We start from the raw sequence: 19197 nt of genomic DNA, 5'->3' as shown, positions 1-19197 counted from the left end.
CGTCTATAGTTCTATAAATAAAGGGAAGAATACTGTGGGCATATTTTTGTATCTCATTAAGGCACCTGACGTAATCAACCATGCACTGTCTCTTAGATAAACTGAAGCATGCCTTTTGGGTTGTAGGAAAACTGAATCTATCTATTTACTCACATCTAGCACTTGTATGAGATTGTGTGAAAAGTTGACCCACATTTTCTGACAAAAATTAACATTAGGGAAATTGTTCCATAATGGTGCATTTATGTTTTCTTGCCCTTTTTATAAACATGATAGTCACATATTTTCCAGCTGCATGAGAGTGCTTGCTGCACAAAAGATTCTCGATAAACACAAGCTAGAAAAAGAGGAATTTTCATGTTTTTTGAAAGTCGCACCTAGGGTTTTGCAATTTCAGCAGAACCTGATGTCTCATTTATCAATGGGGAAATGGTTAGATATTAGAACTGTTGTACTGTCCTCGTGTGATGAAGCAATTTTAAATGCAATGATCAATATTTTGGCTTTCTATCTGTTACCTTCAGTTTCAACAACATGCTGATCAGTCTTTGACTTTAAATCAGGAGCTTCCTGTCTAATACTAAACATGTTAAATTAATGACTTATTGTAAAGGGACTTATCTACATTATACATCCTAAATTCAAGTTTTAAGGTATTTTGATGCTGTAAAATTTAAGTACAATACACCATTTAACATCACACACTCCATGAAAAATGAATCATTGTGTAAAAATCCTTGTAATTGTATACATTGTAGATCCTTTTGCTAGAATAACAATATCACCTGTAACAATCAATGTTTTTGCAAGATTCCGTGACTGGTAACATCAAACCAAAGTGAGTATAAGCCATGTTTTATTTGCTGTTAATAATTTGCTTCTGATTCAATCACAACTGTTCTATGTTTGTCAGATCTGAACTCATGTTCTGTTAGTTATTTGAATGAGATGTTGGTGACTGACTATTAACTCTCCTCAACCTGTTTTTGATGAACTTTTTGCCTTTGGTGACCATCATCACCATAACTACATCATAATAACTAATTTTTGTCTCTTCGGTAGCATTTTTGACAATATTGGGTCCATTTGTAACTATACGGTATGTTAAAAAAATAAAAAAATAAAAATAACAAATAAAAAAGATCTCATGTGTGTGCTGTAAAACTACTTGTGAGAGGAATTTTTCTGATCATGTCTTCAGAATTACTTTGTAAGAGTGTTAATCCTTACCACCTGTCAATACTACATCTACATCTATACTCTGCAAAATACAGTGAGGTGCCCTGTGGCAGAGGGTGTGTTTCTTTCCGTTCCATTCACATACGGAGGGCAGGAAGGATGATTGTTTGAATGCCTCTGTACATGCAGTAATTATTCTAATCTAATCCTCATGATTCCTATGTGAGCAATATGTGGGGGACTGTAGTACATTTCTAGAGTTATCATTTAAAGCCAGTTCTTGAAACTTTGTTAATAGACTTTCTCGCTGTAGTTTACATCCATCTTCCAGAGTCTTCCAATTCAGTTCCTTCAGTATCTTTGTGACATTCTCCCATTGATCAAACAAACCTGTGACCACTCATGCTGCTGTTCTCTGTATACATTCAATATCCCCTGTTAGTCCTATTTGGTATGGCTCCCAAGCGCTTCAGTAATATTCTACAGCAAGGGTCACACAAGTGACTTTTAAGCAATCTCCTTTCTAGTCCCACTGCACTTCCCCGGTATTCTACCAATAAACCATAGTCTATCACCTGCTTTAACCATGACTGAGACTATGTGATCATTCCATTTCATATTTCAGCGAAATGTTACACCCAGATATTTTATGAGTTGGCCAATTCCAACAATGACTCATTGACATTATAGTCATAGGATACAACGTTTTTTTTTTTTTTTGTTTGTTTTGTTTTGTGAAGTACTATTAAGCAAATTAGAACTAAGCTATATTGTTAACATACAGTCAGGTTTTTTCTGGGCAACTGAATTTTGGCTTTCTTTGTGACCAGTGTTTCAGACTCTCATAGCTGATAAAATATTGTATTAAAAGTCCGCCACGGCTGTAGACTCTCATCCACATGTGTTACAGTCAAATTCTTTTCGGGCCTCACTAGATCTGACAATTCTGCTTATTGCATCTCCATGGAAGTCTGATTTATCCTTCTGAGTTGCAGACAGGCTCAACAAAATGACTGTTGGAATGTAACCTTTGGGTCAACAAGGCCTTTGTTGAAAATAGACAAAAAACACACACATACATGACCACAGTCTCTGGCAGCTGCAGCCAGACTGCGAACAGCAGCGCATGTTGGGAAAGGCAGCTGGGTGGTCGGAGTAAGGAGGAGGCTGCGGTGGGGAGAGGGAAGGATAGCAGTGTAGAGGTGGGGTAAAGTGCTGCATGCGAGAGTGGACAGGTACAAGGTGGAGAGCGGGTAGGGCAACTAGGTGCTGTCGGGAGGTTAGATGGAAGGCAGGGGAGAGGTAGTGAAAAATGAGAGACGTAAAAGGACTGGATGCGTTGGTGGAATAGAGGGCTGTGTAGTGTTGGAATGGGAACAGGGAAGGCGCTAGATGGGTAAGGACAATTGCTAACGAATGAAGGCTGAGGCCAGGAGGATTATGGGAACATGGGATATACTACAGGGGGAATTCCCACCTACGGAGTTCAGAAAAGCCGATGTTGTTGGGAAGGATCCAAAGGGCACAGGCTGTGAAGCAGTCACTGAAATGAAGAACATCGTGTTAGGTGGTGTGCTCAGCAACAAGGTGGTCCAGCTGTTTCTTGGCCACCGATTGTCAGTGCCCATTCATGTGGACAGACAGCTTGTTGGTTGTCATGCCAATGTAGAATACAGCACAGTACTTGCAGCTTGGCTTGTAGATCACATGTCTTGATGTGATAGGTGATGTCTGTGGCTGGACCGGACTAGGTGGTGGTGGTGGGAGGATGTATAGAGCAGGTTTTGCATCTAGGTCTATTACAGGGATATGAGCCATGAGGCAAGAGGTTGGGGGCAGGGGTTGTGTAAGGATGGAAAAGGATATTGTGTAGGTTTAGTGGACAGTGGAACACCACTGTGGGAGGGATAGGAAGGATGATGGGTAAAACATTTCTCATTTTAGGGCAATGTAATTCAGTTGCTCCAGTCCTGGGTGGTACTAAGTCATAAGGGGAATGCTTCTCTGTGACTGGACAGTGGAATTTTGGGAGGTGGTGGATGACTGGGAGGTCTGTTTTTGTACAAGGTTGGGAGGATAATCGTGGTCTGTGAAGACCTCAGTGAGGCCCTCAACATATTTCGAGAGTGACTGCTCATCACTGCAGATGTGACAGCCATGGGTGGCTAGGCTGTATGGAAAGGACTTCTTGGTGTGGGATGTGTGACAGCTGTCAAAGGGAAGGTATTGTTGGTGGTTCGTAGGCCTGTTATGGACAGAGATACTGATGTAGCCATCTTTGAGATGAAGTTCAACATTGAGGATGGCAGCTTGGTGGGTTGAGTAGGACCAGGTGAAGTGAATGGAGGAGAAGCCATTGAGGTTGTGGATACATGTGGATAGGGCATCCACACCCTTGATCCAGATCATGAAGATGTCATTAATCAATCCCAACCAGATGAGGGGTTTAGGACTCTAGGTATTTAGAAAGGATTCCTCTAGATGGCCCATGAACAGGTTGACATAGAATGATGCCATGCAGGTGCCTATAGCCGTGCCACAGATTTATTTGTAGGTAATGCCTTCAAAGCAGAAGTAATTGTGGGTGAGAATATAGTTGGTCATGGCAACTAGGAAGGAGGTTGTTGGTTTGGAATTCTTTGGGCACTGCGAAAGGTAGTGTACAACAGTGGTAAGGCCATGTGCATTAGGGATGTTAGTGTAAAAGAAGGCGGCATCAATAGTGATGATCAGGGCACCGTGTGGTAAAGGAACTGTGGACAGCTGGTGGAGGAAATGATTGGTATCTTTTATATAGGAAGGTAGGTTGTGGGTAACAGACTGAAGGTGTTGGTCTACGAGAGCAGAGAATATCTCAGCTGGGCCACAGTAACCGGACAGAATGAGGTGTCCTGGGTGGCTGTGTTTATGGACTTTAAGAAGCACATGTATGGTAGGTGTGAGGGGAGTGGTAGTGGTGAAGAGAGAGATGGACTTCGGGGTGAGGTTATGGGATGGGCCAAAGGATTTGAAGAGAGATTAGAGATCCTGCTGGATATCTGGAATGGGGTTACTGTGGCGAGGTTTGTTGGTGGATGAATCTGACAGCTGGTGGAGTCCTTCTGCCAGGTAGTCCTTGCAGTTCAAAACAACAGTGGTGGAGCCTTTGTCAGCAGGTAGGATTATAAGATCAGGATCAGTTTTTAGGTGGTGGATTGTGGTGCAGATGTAAGGTTGGTTTGAATGTTGAGGGACTTGGGTAATGATGGTGAGGCAAGGTTCAATGTTAAGAAATTCTGGAAAGTTAACACAGGCTGATATGAGGGCAGTGGTGGTGGATCACGGTTGGATGGAAGAGTGAACTGAGTCATGCAGGGTTCAACATCGGTCTCTGGTCGAGTCGGATTGGTAGAGTTGGTGGCGAAAAAGTTGGTCCGTTGGTTGGGTTGGGGAGTAAAGGGATTAAACTTCTGGGTTATCAGTCTCTTTTTTCCAAAGTCACACAGATTTCAGATGAAAATCATAGCGCAAAAGAATCATATCACTTAAAATCAGGGAAAAGAACCAAATGTGTGAACGAACTTTTCCATTGTAGATGCTAGGAGAACAAGAGAAGGTCTTTAACAATTCCTGCATTATTGAATTTGGCAGTGGGGCAAAAGGTGAGGCCTTTGGAAAGGACCGATACTTCTGCGGGGCTAAGGCTTTTCGAGAAAAGGTTCATGTCTGTGTTTTGGGTCTGTTTAGGTTCTGTGTGGTGGTAGGGAGGCGTCTTTGAGGGTGCGGTGAATGTAATTGGTCTGTGAGACAGAGTTTGTCAGCCATGAGAGGACGTGGGGGAGGTTATTGTAGACGTGGTGGATAGTGGTAGTCCAAGTCTGCCACCCCTACCCCCTCTCCAGTGCCCTCCGTCTAACCCCTCAACTGCACCTAGCTGCCCTACCCTCTCTCCACCTTGTCCCTATATGATCCCACATGCAGCACTTAACGGTCCCCCAGCAATACCCTGCTATGCCTCCCCCTCCTTGCCCCAACTTCCTCCTTAATCCCCAACACCTGGTTGCCTCTTCCATTCTGTGCTACTTCTTGCAGTCTGGCTTTAGCTAACTGTGATCATGTATGTGTGAGTTGGTTTTGCGTGATTGTGTGTGTTGTCTACTTTTGACAAAGGCCTTGTTGGCCAAAAACTTACATTCTGACAGTTTTTTTGTTGTGCTATTTGCGACACAGCATCTCCGCTGTATGATGAGTAACAACTATCTTTTTCATAATATTGTTACATTCCATCCTGGATTTTCCAGTGTCTGATTTATCTTTCCGATATACATGCCATGTTTTGCTGCAGATTTCATTACTTTGTACAAACTAACAAAATACTCAAGATGATTACTTTAAATACCTCAACATGAGAAAAGAAGAAAGGCAGCTGGCCCAAGAAGATCATATTAGATACACTTTCTGTGCCACAGATCCATGTAATGCATGTAGCGAGAAGTGAGTGTAAGAAACGAAGGTCCTCATAAAAAAAATCCTGTAAGAAATACTGCTATCAGTTGTACACAATATTCTAACTGCTTGCGTATGTTGAATAAATACTTTATTTATATTAGATGCACTTCTCCAGAATATAATTCCATAGGACAACAGAAAGTTAAAATAAGCAGACACTCACGTTCTTGGGTCAACACAATGAGAGACGCTTCTAGGGGTAAGACACAGAACTGAGCTTCTTGATTGATGGCATTCCTGATTGCATCATAAAGCAATGTGTTAACAAACATTTCACTGCCTCTTGCAGATACAGACAATCCATCTTTTCTCACACTCACATCCCCAGGCTGTTTCAAAATTGCTTAAGTGTTCCCTATTCATAAGAAAGGAGACAAATAAAACATAGAAAACAATAGACCAACTGCCTTATTATCAGGATTTAGTAAAATCGTAGAAAAAAATAATGTGTAATAGGTTAATAAAATTTTCAGAGAAAATAAATTCTCACTGATGCTCAGCATGGATTCAGGAAAAATAAATCAACAACTAGTGCTATCTACGATTTTATACACAATACCCTGCAAACAATGGACAAAAAAACAAATTGCCACTGGCATTTTGTTAGACTTAAGTAAAGCCTTTGACATACTGGACCACAATACACAGTTGGACAATTTCCAAGTGTATGGCATTAGTGGCACTGCACTAAAATAGTTCACATCATATTTGACAACCAGGAAACAGAAAATACAAATAAAACAGGAACTAAAGGAAAATACTATGTGTTTCTGAGATGCACAAAAAAGGAAAGAAAATCCTCTTTCTCCTGTACACAGAAGATTTAAACCTGAATAATGAGACACAAACAAATACTTTTTCTGCAGATGACACAAGCATTCTTACTACAGGAAACACCCCAAGTCAGCTACAACAAGCTATACATAAAATTACAGCAAAGTTATATACCATAGCCTACATGGTTTGAGGCAAATAAACGACTAATAAACACCATTCCTACATTTCTGTTTAAAAGGTGATGCATGCAACAGCAGTGTGACATTTAACTCTAGAAAAATTTCATCTTCTCATGGAAACAAGGCTTGTAGGCATATGGCTTCAAAATAACTTCAAATGGCATACACACACAAACAAAATGAAATTGTTATGGTCTATGATTACTCAATGTTAAACCAAGTTTTAGCACTGTCCAAATTACCTACTTTGCTCAATTCCATTGCATCCTACTGTATGGAATTATATTCTGCGGTAAAACACCACATAGTTCATCCATTTTCCTAACCCAACAAAGAACTGTAAGAGCACTACAACATGACTGACAAACAGATTCTTGCAAATCCCTCTCTGAAAAGTTATCAATCCTCCCACTTCCCTATTATATACTAGAAATCTATAAGCATATTAGAAAACAATTAAAAGACATAAATGAAAATTTTAACATCCACGAACATGATACAAGACAAAAGAAAGAGATTCATGTCCAGTCAGTAAAGACATCAAACACAGTCTTTTGAAAACCCCATGGGCATTCTTATTAGATCATTGCTTCTAGCCAGTGGCAGAATTTTTTGAACATGTGAGTTATAAGAAATTTGACACAAGACAGTGCAGTCACTGGAAGTGCAAACTCTTTTGTAGATAAAGCTAAAATTTATGTAACTACTGAAATAATATTGTGTTTTGACTGTGTTGTGTGACTGTTTTGTTTTGTGTTTGTTCTGTGTGCCACAATCTGGAGAGATGTTTTGTATGAATGAATAAATAAATAAAAGTTTACATGTTCATTATTTTAATTTACATTACCCAGATGGATACCAAGGAATTCTACACAATGTGTTCCATTTAGCATATGGCCAGTAATGTCTACATCTGTTCTGATGTTTATTTCTATTTTATTTTCATTATCCTGATGGATACCAAGGAATTTTACACAATGTGTTTCATTTAGCGAGTGGCCATTAATGTCTACAGCTGCTGTGAACAGGTCAGTATTGGTGGCGTGAAATCACATAACGTGAATCTTTGTGAGACTGAGACTTAAGCTTATAGGCATCTTAAGTTGTTATTTGAGTTTGGGTCTGCTAAGGTTGCAAGGGGACCCTTGATTTCTACACTTTAGTCATAAGTAAACACTGCAGTTTTTGCAGCACCCTTTGAAGCCATTAGAAGAACATTTATGTAAGAAACAAATATGGGCCCAGTAACTATTCTTGCAGCACTCCACGTCATGCTATCGAATAAAAATATCCAAACACATATTAGTGAATATTAATATGGAGTGTGTTCACTCTTTGCCTTTATGGTGTCTTGAAAACTGCTGGGGGCAGCTTCAATGAGGTGTCTGAATGTCTTGTAGGAGAACTGCAGCTATTCTTCCTCAAGAGTTAAAACCAGTGAGGACAGTTATGTTGGACACAGAGGTCTGGAGCAAACTCAACATTCTAACTCATCCCACAGGTATTCGAGTAGGTACAGTCATGTCTCTAGGCAGGCCACTCCATTTCAGGAATGTTGTTGTCCACAAACCTCTGCCTCAAAGATGGTTTAGCTGTGCTTATTCCTTTGTATTCCCATTTCACAGTCACATCATGAGCAGTTGACTTGGGCACTTTCGAAGGGTTGAAATCAAGGGCGTACCCACCCAGGATCTGAACTGGGGGGGGGGGGGGGGCAGGTCATACTAGTCTCAGGTAACAAGGACTCGAGACAACATACAGCACTTCCTATTAAATAAAACAGTAAACCAGTGAAAAACTGCTTTTAATAAACATTTTAAATACAAGAATGCACGTGTACAATCCGAGAAAACATGCAGCACTTCGTATTAAATAAAACAGTAAACTAGTAAAAAACTGCGAATATCTTCTAGGAGGGGGGGGGGGGAGGCAGCTGCCCCCCCCCCCCCCCTGCCCCTCGCTGGGTACGCCCATGGTTGAAATATCCCTGATGTATTTGTTACTTGGGTGACATCATGATGTATTTCTTACTTCGGTGACATCGAAAGACTGATCCATATTTGAAGTCACCGAGCTCTCCAAACCATTCCATTATGCTGTTACTGCTCCTCAACTGACAACACAATACTACCTGCTTCCTTATATACTGTCAGGTCCACTATTTCTGATATCCAGTGGTGAGTTCTGCATTACATAGAGGTTGTGTGGATATTTTTGAGCAGATAATCATTCTGAGGTCAGTTACGTGCTTCAGGTACTGTATGTTAATGACATTCTCCGCTTCCTGTTCGGGATAAAATTCAAGTTTATGCAAGAGGGATGCCATTCCAAATAGCCTTCTGCGATCCACCAGATTAATGGCAATGTCACACACAACATACCAACAGCATAATTTTTCTCTTTCACCTCTGTCAGTGCTTTATTTCTAGATCTTATATTGCTTTCTATGAGGAGAATCCTTCACAAAACACAACTGAGAGGCAGTTAACAAGTATCACTCCATTAATTGAGTCTTCTGTCAGAAGCCACTTTCGCAAACACTTCTGAAAACACTGGAAGGAGTGATATAAATCTGCAGTTTGTCAGAAAATATTCCTGAGTAACTGATTGTTACAAAGATAAGTTGAGGATAATCCTATCAAGTCAGAACAAGATTTTAATATTATGCTAGAAATAACATTATAGTAATCATAATTGCAACTTTTTAATAGCACGATGAAGTTTTTAGTCTCTGTCTCACAAGGCACTCATTCTGCAAATTATCTGATTACCTAAATTCAAGTTTTGAAAAGTCCTGTTACCTATATCGCAAGAAGCAGTAAAGCAGCAACTGGTTTCAAAGTAGGCCTAATGACTTTGTCTTTAATTTGCATGGGTATGTTTATCTGACAAAATTATGAATAGTACTAAGCTGTATAGTTATCATTTGTTAATGCAATGTAAAATTTAAGTTTTTATAATTTTCTGGTCTTTTGTTAAAGTGTACCTTGTTGCATTCAAATTTCTGCACAGATTCCCATTCTTGATAGGGTCTATGGAACATGATGAATGACTTACTCTTACGAGAAATTGACACTAATATTCAGTAGGCCTAAATTTCCTTGGAATTCAGCTGGATAACAAGCTAATATAAGATCTCTATCCATAAACTAAATAATAAACTAGAGTTTGTTAAGTCTGGCACTCACAAGGGAACCTCCCCATCGCACCCCCCTCAGATTTAGTTATAAGTTGGCACAGTGGATAGGCCTTGAAAAACTGAACACAGATAAATCGAGAAAACAGAAAGAAGTTGTGTGAAACTATGAAAAAAAAGCAAAATATACAAACTGAGTAGTCCATGTATAAGATAAGCAACATATAGGATACAGCGTGCAAAAGAGTGCCGTGGTCCCGTGGTTAGCATGAGTAGCTGCGGATCAAGGGGTCCTTGGTTCTAGTCTTCCTTCGAGTGAAAATTTTACTTTCTTTATTTTCGCAGAGTTATGATCTGTCCGTTCGTTCATTGACGTCTCTGTTCACTGTAATAAGTTTAGTGTCTGTGTTTTGCGACCGCACCGCAAAACCGTGCGATTAGTAGACGAAAGGACGTGCCTCTCCAATGGGAACCGAAAACATTTGATCGCAAGGTCATGGGTCAACCGATTCCTCACAGGAAAACACGTCTGATATATTCTATACGCCACTGGTGACTGCATGTGCGTCACATGACAGGAATATGTTGTCGACCCACCTAATTTGTACACTTGGCGAATGGGTAAAAGGATTCTTCTACCTAGCCCGATTTAGGTTTTCTTGTGGATGTGATAATCACTCCCAAAAAAGTGATAAAAACATAAGAGTTTGTCACGTAAACTGAAAATAAGAAATTAAAATTTTCACTCAAGGAGAAGCTTGAACCCACGACCTCTCGTCCCGCAGCTGCTCACGCTAACCATTTTTTTTTGTTCTTATTTTGTTCTATATTGTTCGTTGAATTTGTTCGTGGCGGACGTCCAATGAAACTAGTCCGGGTTGTTTGTTGATCCGTACACTCAGTTTTTTTTTATTACAGAGGGTAGCTAAACCCTCTGACCGAACACGCTGAGCTACCGTGCCGGCACCATGGAACCACGGCTCTCCTCTGCTTACACTTTCCTAGATGTTGCCTATATTGTGCATGGACTACTCAGTTTGTATATTTTGTTTTTTTTTTTCATAGTTCCACACAATTTCTTCCTGTTTTCTCGATTGATCTGTGTTTAGTTTTTCAAGGCCTGTCCACTGTGCCAACTTATAACTAAATCTGAGGGGGTGCGATGGGGATGTTCCCTTGTCAGAAGTATCTCTCACTGTATCAACTGTAAGTGAAGGGTGTCAGTTTATTTTCAACAAGCTTACTTTTACGGCTTGTTGTTCTACAGATGAGGCAATAACGATGAAATATTCGTTCAGAAAAAATGGGCAATAAGAACACATTACGACATACAACTATACTGTCATTTTCAATTATAATTACTCGGTGACCGCTTTTGTAGCAGCAGTTACAATAATTTGAATCGGATGAGCTATGATTTACACAAGTACCTTGCACGATCCCGAAATTTTTCGTGTCTACAGACCAGATTAAAATGCTGCATCCCGCAAGGCGATCTTTAAAAATCTGCAGGCATGTATAATGCACGAAACTGGGAATGTCTGTCCATTCAAAAGTAAATCAAAATTCTGTTTTGATGGCAGTTCTTTGTAGAAATTATGAGAGTATCTAGATCCAAGTAATAAGGGTCCTTAATAACAGCGAGATAAGTGTAACAGCAATTCTCGATACAGCAGCGAGCGCATATGCTTCTATGACGTCATAGCTGGCTTTGCGTGGCCTACGCTTAGGCCTCGTGGCTTTAGAGCACTGTAATCCAGTTTTGTGTGTTCAGTGTCAAAGGTCACAGATTGTATCATATTATACAATACTTCCCAATTTTCACTGATAACAGGTCTCAACTGTCAGTGCGCGCAGGGTACACTTAGTTTTTATAATAATTCAAGTAAACATCTCGCTAGCAGTGTAGTAGAGAATCCGCAACAGTTTATTTGGAAGCTGCTGTTTTCCAGCTAATTTTATTAAACGCTATTACTTGGACAATGTCAAACTGCATGTTGCATTTCTAGTGTGATTAATAATTAATACAGCGTACAAACTCAGTTTCTGACTTTACCTCTCTTAGCCACCGGTAATTACACCGGTACATAGATTTGTTCCACATGGTATGTTTTAATATCTGGAAACAAAATCTCGTTTTCCACCCATCGACAAAACTCCTGGATTCGACTCTGTGTTGTATTAATTCGATGCCGTTATCGTGCCCAGTGTGTTTGGAAATAATTTACAGATTGACACTTAAGCAGTTTCGACTATAGCAAGTCATCATCAATTGATCTGCGTGGTACCGATACGTCACATGGTATGGTACATTGTCAAAGTTTACAAGAATGTCGCTGTATTTACCTAAGGTAGTCTACTAAGTGCGTATGTTTTGCTACATTCCATTAATTAGTTTACTTACATTGTCGTGGGTACAGCACCTTCCTGTTTCCCTTCAACATCTTCTCTGTATCTCCCTTCATGATTGCAGCACAATTGCACAGAACGGGGATGCAGCAATACCTGTTCTACGTTCAGATAGTTTACCATCGAGCCAATATTGTTTGTCTAGCGCCCATTCGTTGCGACCCTCAGCAACATACAACCATATAACTGTGAAAATATATGCACTACCGTGAATCGCCGAACACAGAATGCACCAAAAACAAAAATCGTTTCACTTCCGCGTGGTATTTCCACAGCCTTTGTTGTTAAGTACCGATAACTCTAGTTCTCCCGTTGTCCCAGTGCAGATAACCCACGTTTACTTGATCTTCACACCTTATGAAATATTCAGTTTATTTTGTCGTACTTTATGTAAACCGGGAATATCTTTCGATCCGTAGAACAGAGTTGACACCGTCGTCACATCAATCGAACACATGAAACTCCGTGCGGCACACTAATGTTTTCAGCAGTCGGCACGCACTTATACCCACAGTGTTATCTGTTACACTGCTGAGTCATGCATGACACGTGCCATTAATATCCAAGAACGTGCCTTAACCACGTGACACACAAAATCGTCTTTAAGGGGAATCCCACACCAGCACACTGCCGTAAGAGCAGTGTGAGATTTTCTTATCACGTGTAGCCAGTGATAAGCAAGTTTACCATTAAGTTACGATCATTTTTTTTTTCTTTCGTATTTGTTCCACATTGTTATGGATTCCATTAAACGTATCCCTTGCAAGATCGTATCCAAGATCACGGCTAGGGCAGAGGACGGTAAATCAGGTCAGTCTGGCGGCGAATGGCGAAATAATTTTGAGATTTCTCGAAAAATTGCTGTGGATGCATTTGCTTATAGTAGCTTACATAGTCTGGCTTTATTTTGAACCGAGGCGTTCGTCTGTTTTGCAGGGCACATGCGTTTAGCGACGATCTTTTTATTTTATTTATTTAGTTATTTTTTTAAGAAGGCTAGAGGTGTGGGGAGACTCAGCGGCCTTCGCTGGCTAAGGCCATGTTTTCTTTTCTGTGCACGAACATATTACATTGATAAATGAAGCTGCTGAAATACACTTCTGCTCCTCTGTTTTATAGTATTCCCAATGACAGAAAAGAAAATACGCTAACATTGCACAAAAGAGTTTAATGTCAGAAAAGTTTTCTCAGGAGGTTTTTATATTCAATTCACCAATGTCTCCATTGCCGAAAAAGCAATGTTATCAAAAAGCGTTTCGTCTTACCCGCATTTCTGAGTGATAAGATTAGACGACAGCAAAGTACACTTAGGTGACAAAGGTAATGGGATACCTCCTAATATCACTTAGCACCCCCTTCTGCCCGGCGTACTGTAGCAACTCCACGTAGCACGGACGCAACAAGACACTGCAGAAATGTTAGGCCATGCTGCCTCTATAGCCATCCATAGTTGCGAAACTGTTGCCAGTGCACGAACTGACTTCTCGATTATGTCCCACAAATGTTCGATGGGATTCACGTCAGGTGATCTGGGTGGTCAAATCATTCGCTCGAACTGTCCAAAATGTTCTTCAAACCAATCGTGAACACTTGTGGCCCGGTGACTTGGCACATAGTAATCCATACGAAAAATTCCATCATTGTTTGGGAACATGAAGTCTGTGAATGGTTGCAAATGGTCTCCAAGTGGCCGAAAATAACCGTTGCCAATCAATGATCGGTCCAGTTTGATCAGAGGACCCAGCTCGTTCCATGTAAATACAGCCCACCCCATTGTTGGAGCCAACACCAGCTTCCACAGTGCCTTGCTGACAACGTGGGTCCATGGCTTTGTAGGGTCTTTACCACACTCGAACGCTATCACCAGCACTCACCAACTGAAACCAGGACTCACCTGGCCAGGCCACGGTTGTCCAGTCGTCTAGGGTCCAGTCGATATGGTCACAGGCAGGGGAGAAGCGCTGGAATCGATCTCGTGCTGTTTAGCAAAGCACTCGTGTCGGACGTCTGTTCACATAGCCCCTTAACGCCACTTTTTCCACTTTGTCCTATCGGATACGTTCATCGTACGTCCTATATTGATTTCTGTGGTCATTTCACGCTGTGTTGCTTGTCTGTTGGCACTAACAGCTCTACGGAAACGTCGCTGCTCTCGGTCGTTAATCGAAGGCCATCGGCCACGACATTGTCAGTGGTGAGAGGTAATGTCTGAAATGTGGTATTCTTGGCACACTCTTCAAACTATGGAAATTGAATTCCGTAACGATTTCCGAAATGAAATGTCCCAAGCGTCTAGCTACAACTACCACTCCGCGTTCAAAGTTCTGTTACTTCTTGTCGTGCGGCCTCAATCACGTAGGAAACATTTTCACATGAATCAACTGAGTACAAATGACAGCTCCATCTATGCACTGCCCTTTCATACGTTGTGTACCCGATACTACCGCCATCTGTAAACGTGTGTATCGCTATCCCACGACTGTTGTAACACGGTCTGTCCTTGAAGGACTTCCACAAGGATCGGTCATATCTCCACTGCTGTTTAATTTATACATTAACGACCTCCCGACGGTGTCACATGTTACTGCCAGTTTCTATGCCGACGACACAACGCTTCTGACTGCAGGCACCAGAATGGACCACCTCGTCACACGGATGCAGCGCCAACTAGATTTAATGGACCACTGGACCCACAGGAACAAAACAACGGTCAATGCAGAGAAAACCAAAGTTATTGTCTTCACACGTCGGAGACCCATCGTCAATGAACGCCTACGGATATCAGACCAGCCACTCCCCTGGGCAACAACTGTAAAATACCTTGGAGTGCATCTGGACGCCAAACTGCTGTATAGTCATCACATTATGGAGAAGAAGACGTCTGGCCTCAAAATGCTGGGAACTCTCCTCCAATTTCTGCAGAGCTCGTACCTCAGCCAACGCACGAAACTCCAGTTGTACCACGCCACTGTCGAACCATCTATTTTGTATCGATCGACCTCTTGGGGTACTACGTGTGCCACTAACTACAAGAAGTTACAGGTTATACAAAGCAGATGCTTACGATGGATCACTGGAGCCCAATGGTGGATCCGGAATCATGATATTCATCGAGCCTCAAGCGAATCTTACCTTTCAGACAAGGTCAAGGAGAAGGCACGAACCTTATTTCGGAAGTTGGACATGATACGCGACAGTACACTACAACTCACCACAGTAGGTGCGGTAGAACCCTTACGCAACCACAAATATAAAGTACCAAAGGCGATAGTATTTGAGCCTCCGTAAATGTTATCCCTACGTAATTCTCCATAATTTAAGGACATAAAGTCCTTTAGCACTTCTACACACTGTTTTCAAATACACACCAAAAGCAGCGAGTTAAAGGACCCTTCTGTGTGCCCAAACTAAAGCTGAAAGAACAATAAATAAAGCGAAAATTTTTACCCTTTCCATTCCCTACAGAAGTAAAAATCAACGAAGCTGATCACACACACACACACGCACCAGAAAAACGACTGTTGTCACCTCACTGTACGCTCAGAACTGGTTCGAGAACATTTTTCCCACAACTGACGTATCACTTGGCAGCCCGCCTCCGACACACTCCCCTCAGTCATTAGTTGCCTTTCCTTAAACTTCGATAAGACCTTTAAATCCTTGTGTACTGTAATGTACATTACACATCTTTCGACATCTTCGGGAATGCCATTTTCGACTTTGTTAAGTTGATTTGAAATTGGGTCTCGGCCCGAAACTATTCATCGATTGAAAAATAAAGAAACTGTAACTTGGATCAGTTTTACGTTCAGTTGAAGCTAGTCATCGATTGAAAAATAAAGAATCTGTAACTTGGATCAGTTTTTCGTTCTATTGACTTTAAAAATAAACCTAAATGTAGTGGTCGTGGAAGAGTTTTTTTTTTTCCTTTATAAAATGACTGTTACATAGATATTGGTTTGGAACGGAAATAAATTTGTAGATCTTATTCCAACGGTAAATATTAGAAAAAGAAACAATTCATTTGCAATTTAAGATAATTTCTGAGATATTTAAAAGATTTTAGTGAAAAACATCTTATTGTATGTACAGGGCGGATCACAATTAATAACGAAAATTGATAGTGCCAAAGTAAACGATAACAGGAGCAAAAACGTTCCAGTGAACATGGTTCATCAAGCAAGCCATTTATGAGATATTTGCGAAAGTGTGATTACGAACTGCCACTGGCTTCAGTATGAAAAACATCTTTGTACAAGTGCATTTCATATGCAAACTTTACTATTAAATCCTTATATAATAGCGCTAAGATTTCTATCGTGGTCTGCTTCACCTTCCACGAAGTTGGAGAATGTGGTGGTATGTGCGTACAGGCACATTTTGCTGCAGATATATTAAGTCGTATAACGCGCCAATACGGTCCAAGACGGACAGGTCGAACACAGGCTGTGCCTTGACCTCCAAGGTCGCCTAATCTCGTTCCTTTCTTTTTTTGTTGTCTGACGTCACCTTAGAAGTGAAGTGTACAACACTCTCGTTGATACAGTTGAAAAAATGGAGCAGAGATTGTAGAGTCTTGTCAAGATTTACGAGATGATGTGGGGGGTGTTGGGAAGAACTCGCAACTAACAGCACAGACGAGTGCGTTATTGCCTCTAAATGAAAGGACGCCACTCAAGAGCGCATATGATAATTTGTAGGGGGGGGGGTAAGATGAAGTATTTTTAATACCGTTATTGTGACAGGCTAATGGCGTCTTGTAAGTTGCTATAAAAAGGTTTTTTAGTCCTGCCCCTGTTAAAAACATGCAGTCTTTTAAATAATTTTTTTGAAAGAAAAACACCTGACTACAAAATATTTTTTTTTCTTTTCCTGAGAGCCAGCCCTTGCCACCTACTATGGGTGTGCCCTTGGCGACATGTGGAACACTTTCTTTAATAAGCACAGTAAATCACAGCATGTAACATGCTGAAGTAGTATTGTGTTTCTTGTTAAGGTGGGCCTGGTGTGAAATTTGAGCCCAATTGGATAGGGACCTACTCGAATAGTCTGCATTTCAAATACATTAGTACCGACTAGAGCAATATTTCATGCTTAAGTCAGTGGCCATTTCTAATCTCACATTCGCAATTATCCAGCAGACGGTTGCCGTTTCCGAAACCTTGTTTACTGGGACGCCTTTGCTTCTATTGCCGTAGTATAGGCCTACCAGTATACCACCCATCCCCTATTCTTTAAAGAATAACACTGCCATGTATGAAACGGTTTAAAACGCCTAATTACTTTAGAGAAGAGTTGATGATGATGATGAAGTCCCATACTGCGTGAGACCCGCACCGCCGTACTAGGCAAGGTCCTTGTGGAGGTGGTTTGCCGTTGCCTTCCTCCGACCGTAATGGGGATGAATGATGATGAAGACGACACAACAACACCCAGTCATCTCGAGGCAGGTGAAAATCCCTGACCCCGCCGGGAATCGAACCCGGGACCCCGTGCTCGGGAAGCGAGATCGCTACCGAGAGAAGAGTTAACTTGTTAAATATTTGACTTTAAGAATGTAAACGAGAAATTAAGTTTAAAGTTCGTTGAAAGTCGCCAAGTGCTCTCATTACAAAAGGGTAACTAAACAACAGTTCACAAGACTTTGTGCAAACATGACGTCATTTTGGCGTCACCGATGAGAAAGACAGGCCGCGGCGCGTACGTCACGAAGGTAGGCCTGAACTCGCTCAGCAGACAAAATGCGCTGCTAAACCTGTTAACTCGCCGCTGGGCTTCTAAGTACTGACGAAAATTGCATCTTCTACTGGAATCTGCTATTACGAAGTCTTACTGATTAACAGTATTACAACAAAATTTAAGATCAGTGCTCGATATAAATGAAATAATGGCTTTTTTATAACATTTAGTCTCTTCTACTTTAACAGTTCTCATTTCATACAAGAAGTGGTGCCTTATGCAGCTGCTAATCATTTTGGCATGATTTTAATTTTATTGTACCCCAGTACAGCCGTAACAAATTATAAGTAGGCTTATGGACTTCCAAACATTGTAGGCCTAAAAACAGTAAGACTCCATAATATCGGATTCCAGTAGAAGATGCAATTCTCGTTTGTACGTACACATCTAGTTACGAGTTGAAGGCGTAGAAACGTAGTTTGCTGAGTTGAGCGAGCGAGCGCAGGCCTACCTTCGTGATGAACGCGCCGCGGCCTGTTTTTCTCGTAGGCCTCGGGCGTCACACGCACTTACCGAAGACCACGGGAACTGCTATCGCCTGTCAACATTCGGTGCTCCCCGAGTGTTTGTAAAACACGATACTGGATTCCATAATTAAATATCGTAACTTGCGCGTTGAGAAAGTATGCCGTCTCAAGGCAATGGCACATTGAAGATTTATAAACATGCACCATTCCTGGTACGATTTTTTATACTTAAACGTCACATAATGACTTATCAACTGCTGAAGTTTTCAAGAGGTCCTAGTTAACAGTACAAAGGCTGGTATTTCATTAGTTCATCGTGGTACAGTGGTGTTAAGTACTAAGTTACGAACTGTTGGGTACCTGTGAAGGTGGTTCGAGTGCTGCCATCTTCGAATTTTCATTTTCTTCACCTTTTGTAGAAGGTTCCAAGATTTTGTCATTAATCTAACTACGTTCATCGATGCTGTATAACGAGTGCGCACTCTCTCTCAGGTATGAGGTGTCAGTGTCAATAATTTACAAATTCTACATCTACATTTTCATGGATACTATCCAAATCACACTTAAGTGCTTGGCGGAGGGTTCATCGATCCACTTTCATAATAATTCTCTATCATTCCATTCTCGAACAGAGCGCGGAAGAAACGAACACCTTTATCTTTATATGCGAGCTCTGATTTCTCTTATGTTATTGTGATGACCGTTTCTCCCTATGTAGGTCAGTGTCAAAAAAATATTTTCGCATTCAGAGGAGAAAGATGGTGATTGAAATTTCGTGGGAAAATTCTGCCACAGCGATCGCCTTTGTTTTAATGATGTCCAC

At 41.1% G+C, this 19197-nt stretch overlaps 1 protein-coding gene across 2 annotated transcripts in view; it reads right to left on the bottom strand.

The window, feature by feature from the left end:
• LOC126198992 (putative helicase mov-10-B.1) overlaps window positions 1-12632 on the bottom strand; it is a 418198-nt gene extending 405566 nt beyond the window's left edge. The window contains exons 1-2 of one of the 2 annotated variants that reach the window (XM_049935663.1): window positions 12461-12632; window positions 12164-12354 (exon numbers count right to left, since the gene is read on the bottom strand). In XM_049935663.1, coding sequence (XP_049791620.1) covers window positions 12164-12224 — 61 coding nt within the window. In that variant the 5' untranslated portion in view covers window positions 12225-12354; window positions 12461-12632. Of the gene's footprint in view, window positions 1-12163 lie in introns of both variants that reach the window. The other variant, XM_049935664.1, reaches the window with a different exon arrangement.
• Between the last annotated feature and the right edge of the window lie 6565 nt (window positions 12633-19197).

This window comes from Schistocerca nitens, chromosome 8 (genome assembly GCF_023898315.1).
Source record: "Schistocerca nitens isolate TAMUIC-IGC-003100 chromosome 8, iqSchNite1.1, whole genome shotgun sequence".
Classification (NCBI taxonomy): domain Eukaryota; kingdom Metazoa; phylum Arthropoda; class Insecta; order Orthoptera; family Acrididae; genus Schistocerca; species Schistocerca nitens.
Note: the sequence above shows the minus strand (reverse complement) of the source record. Positions and strands in the feature narration are given on the sequence as shown.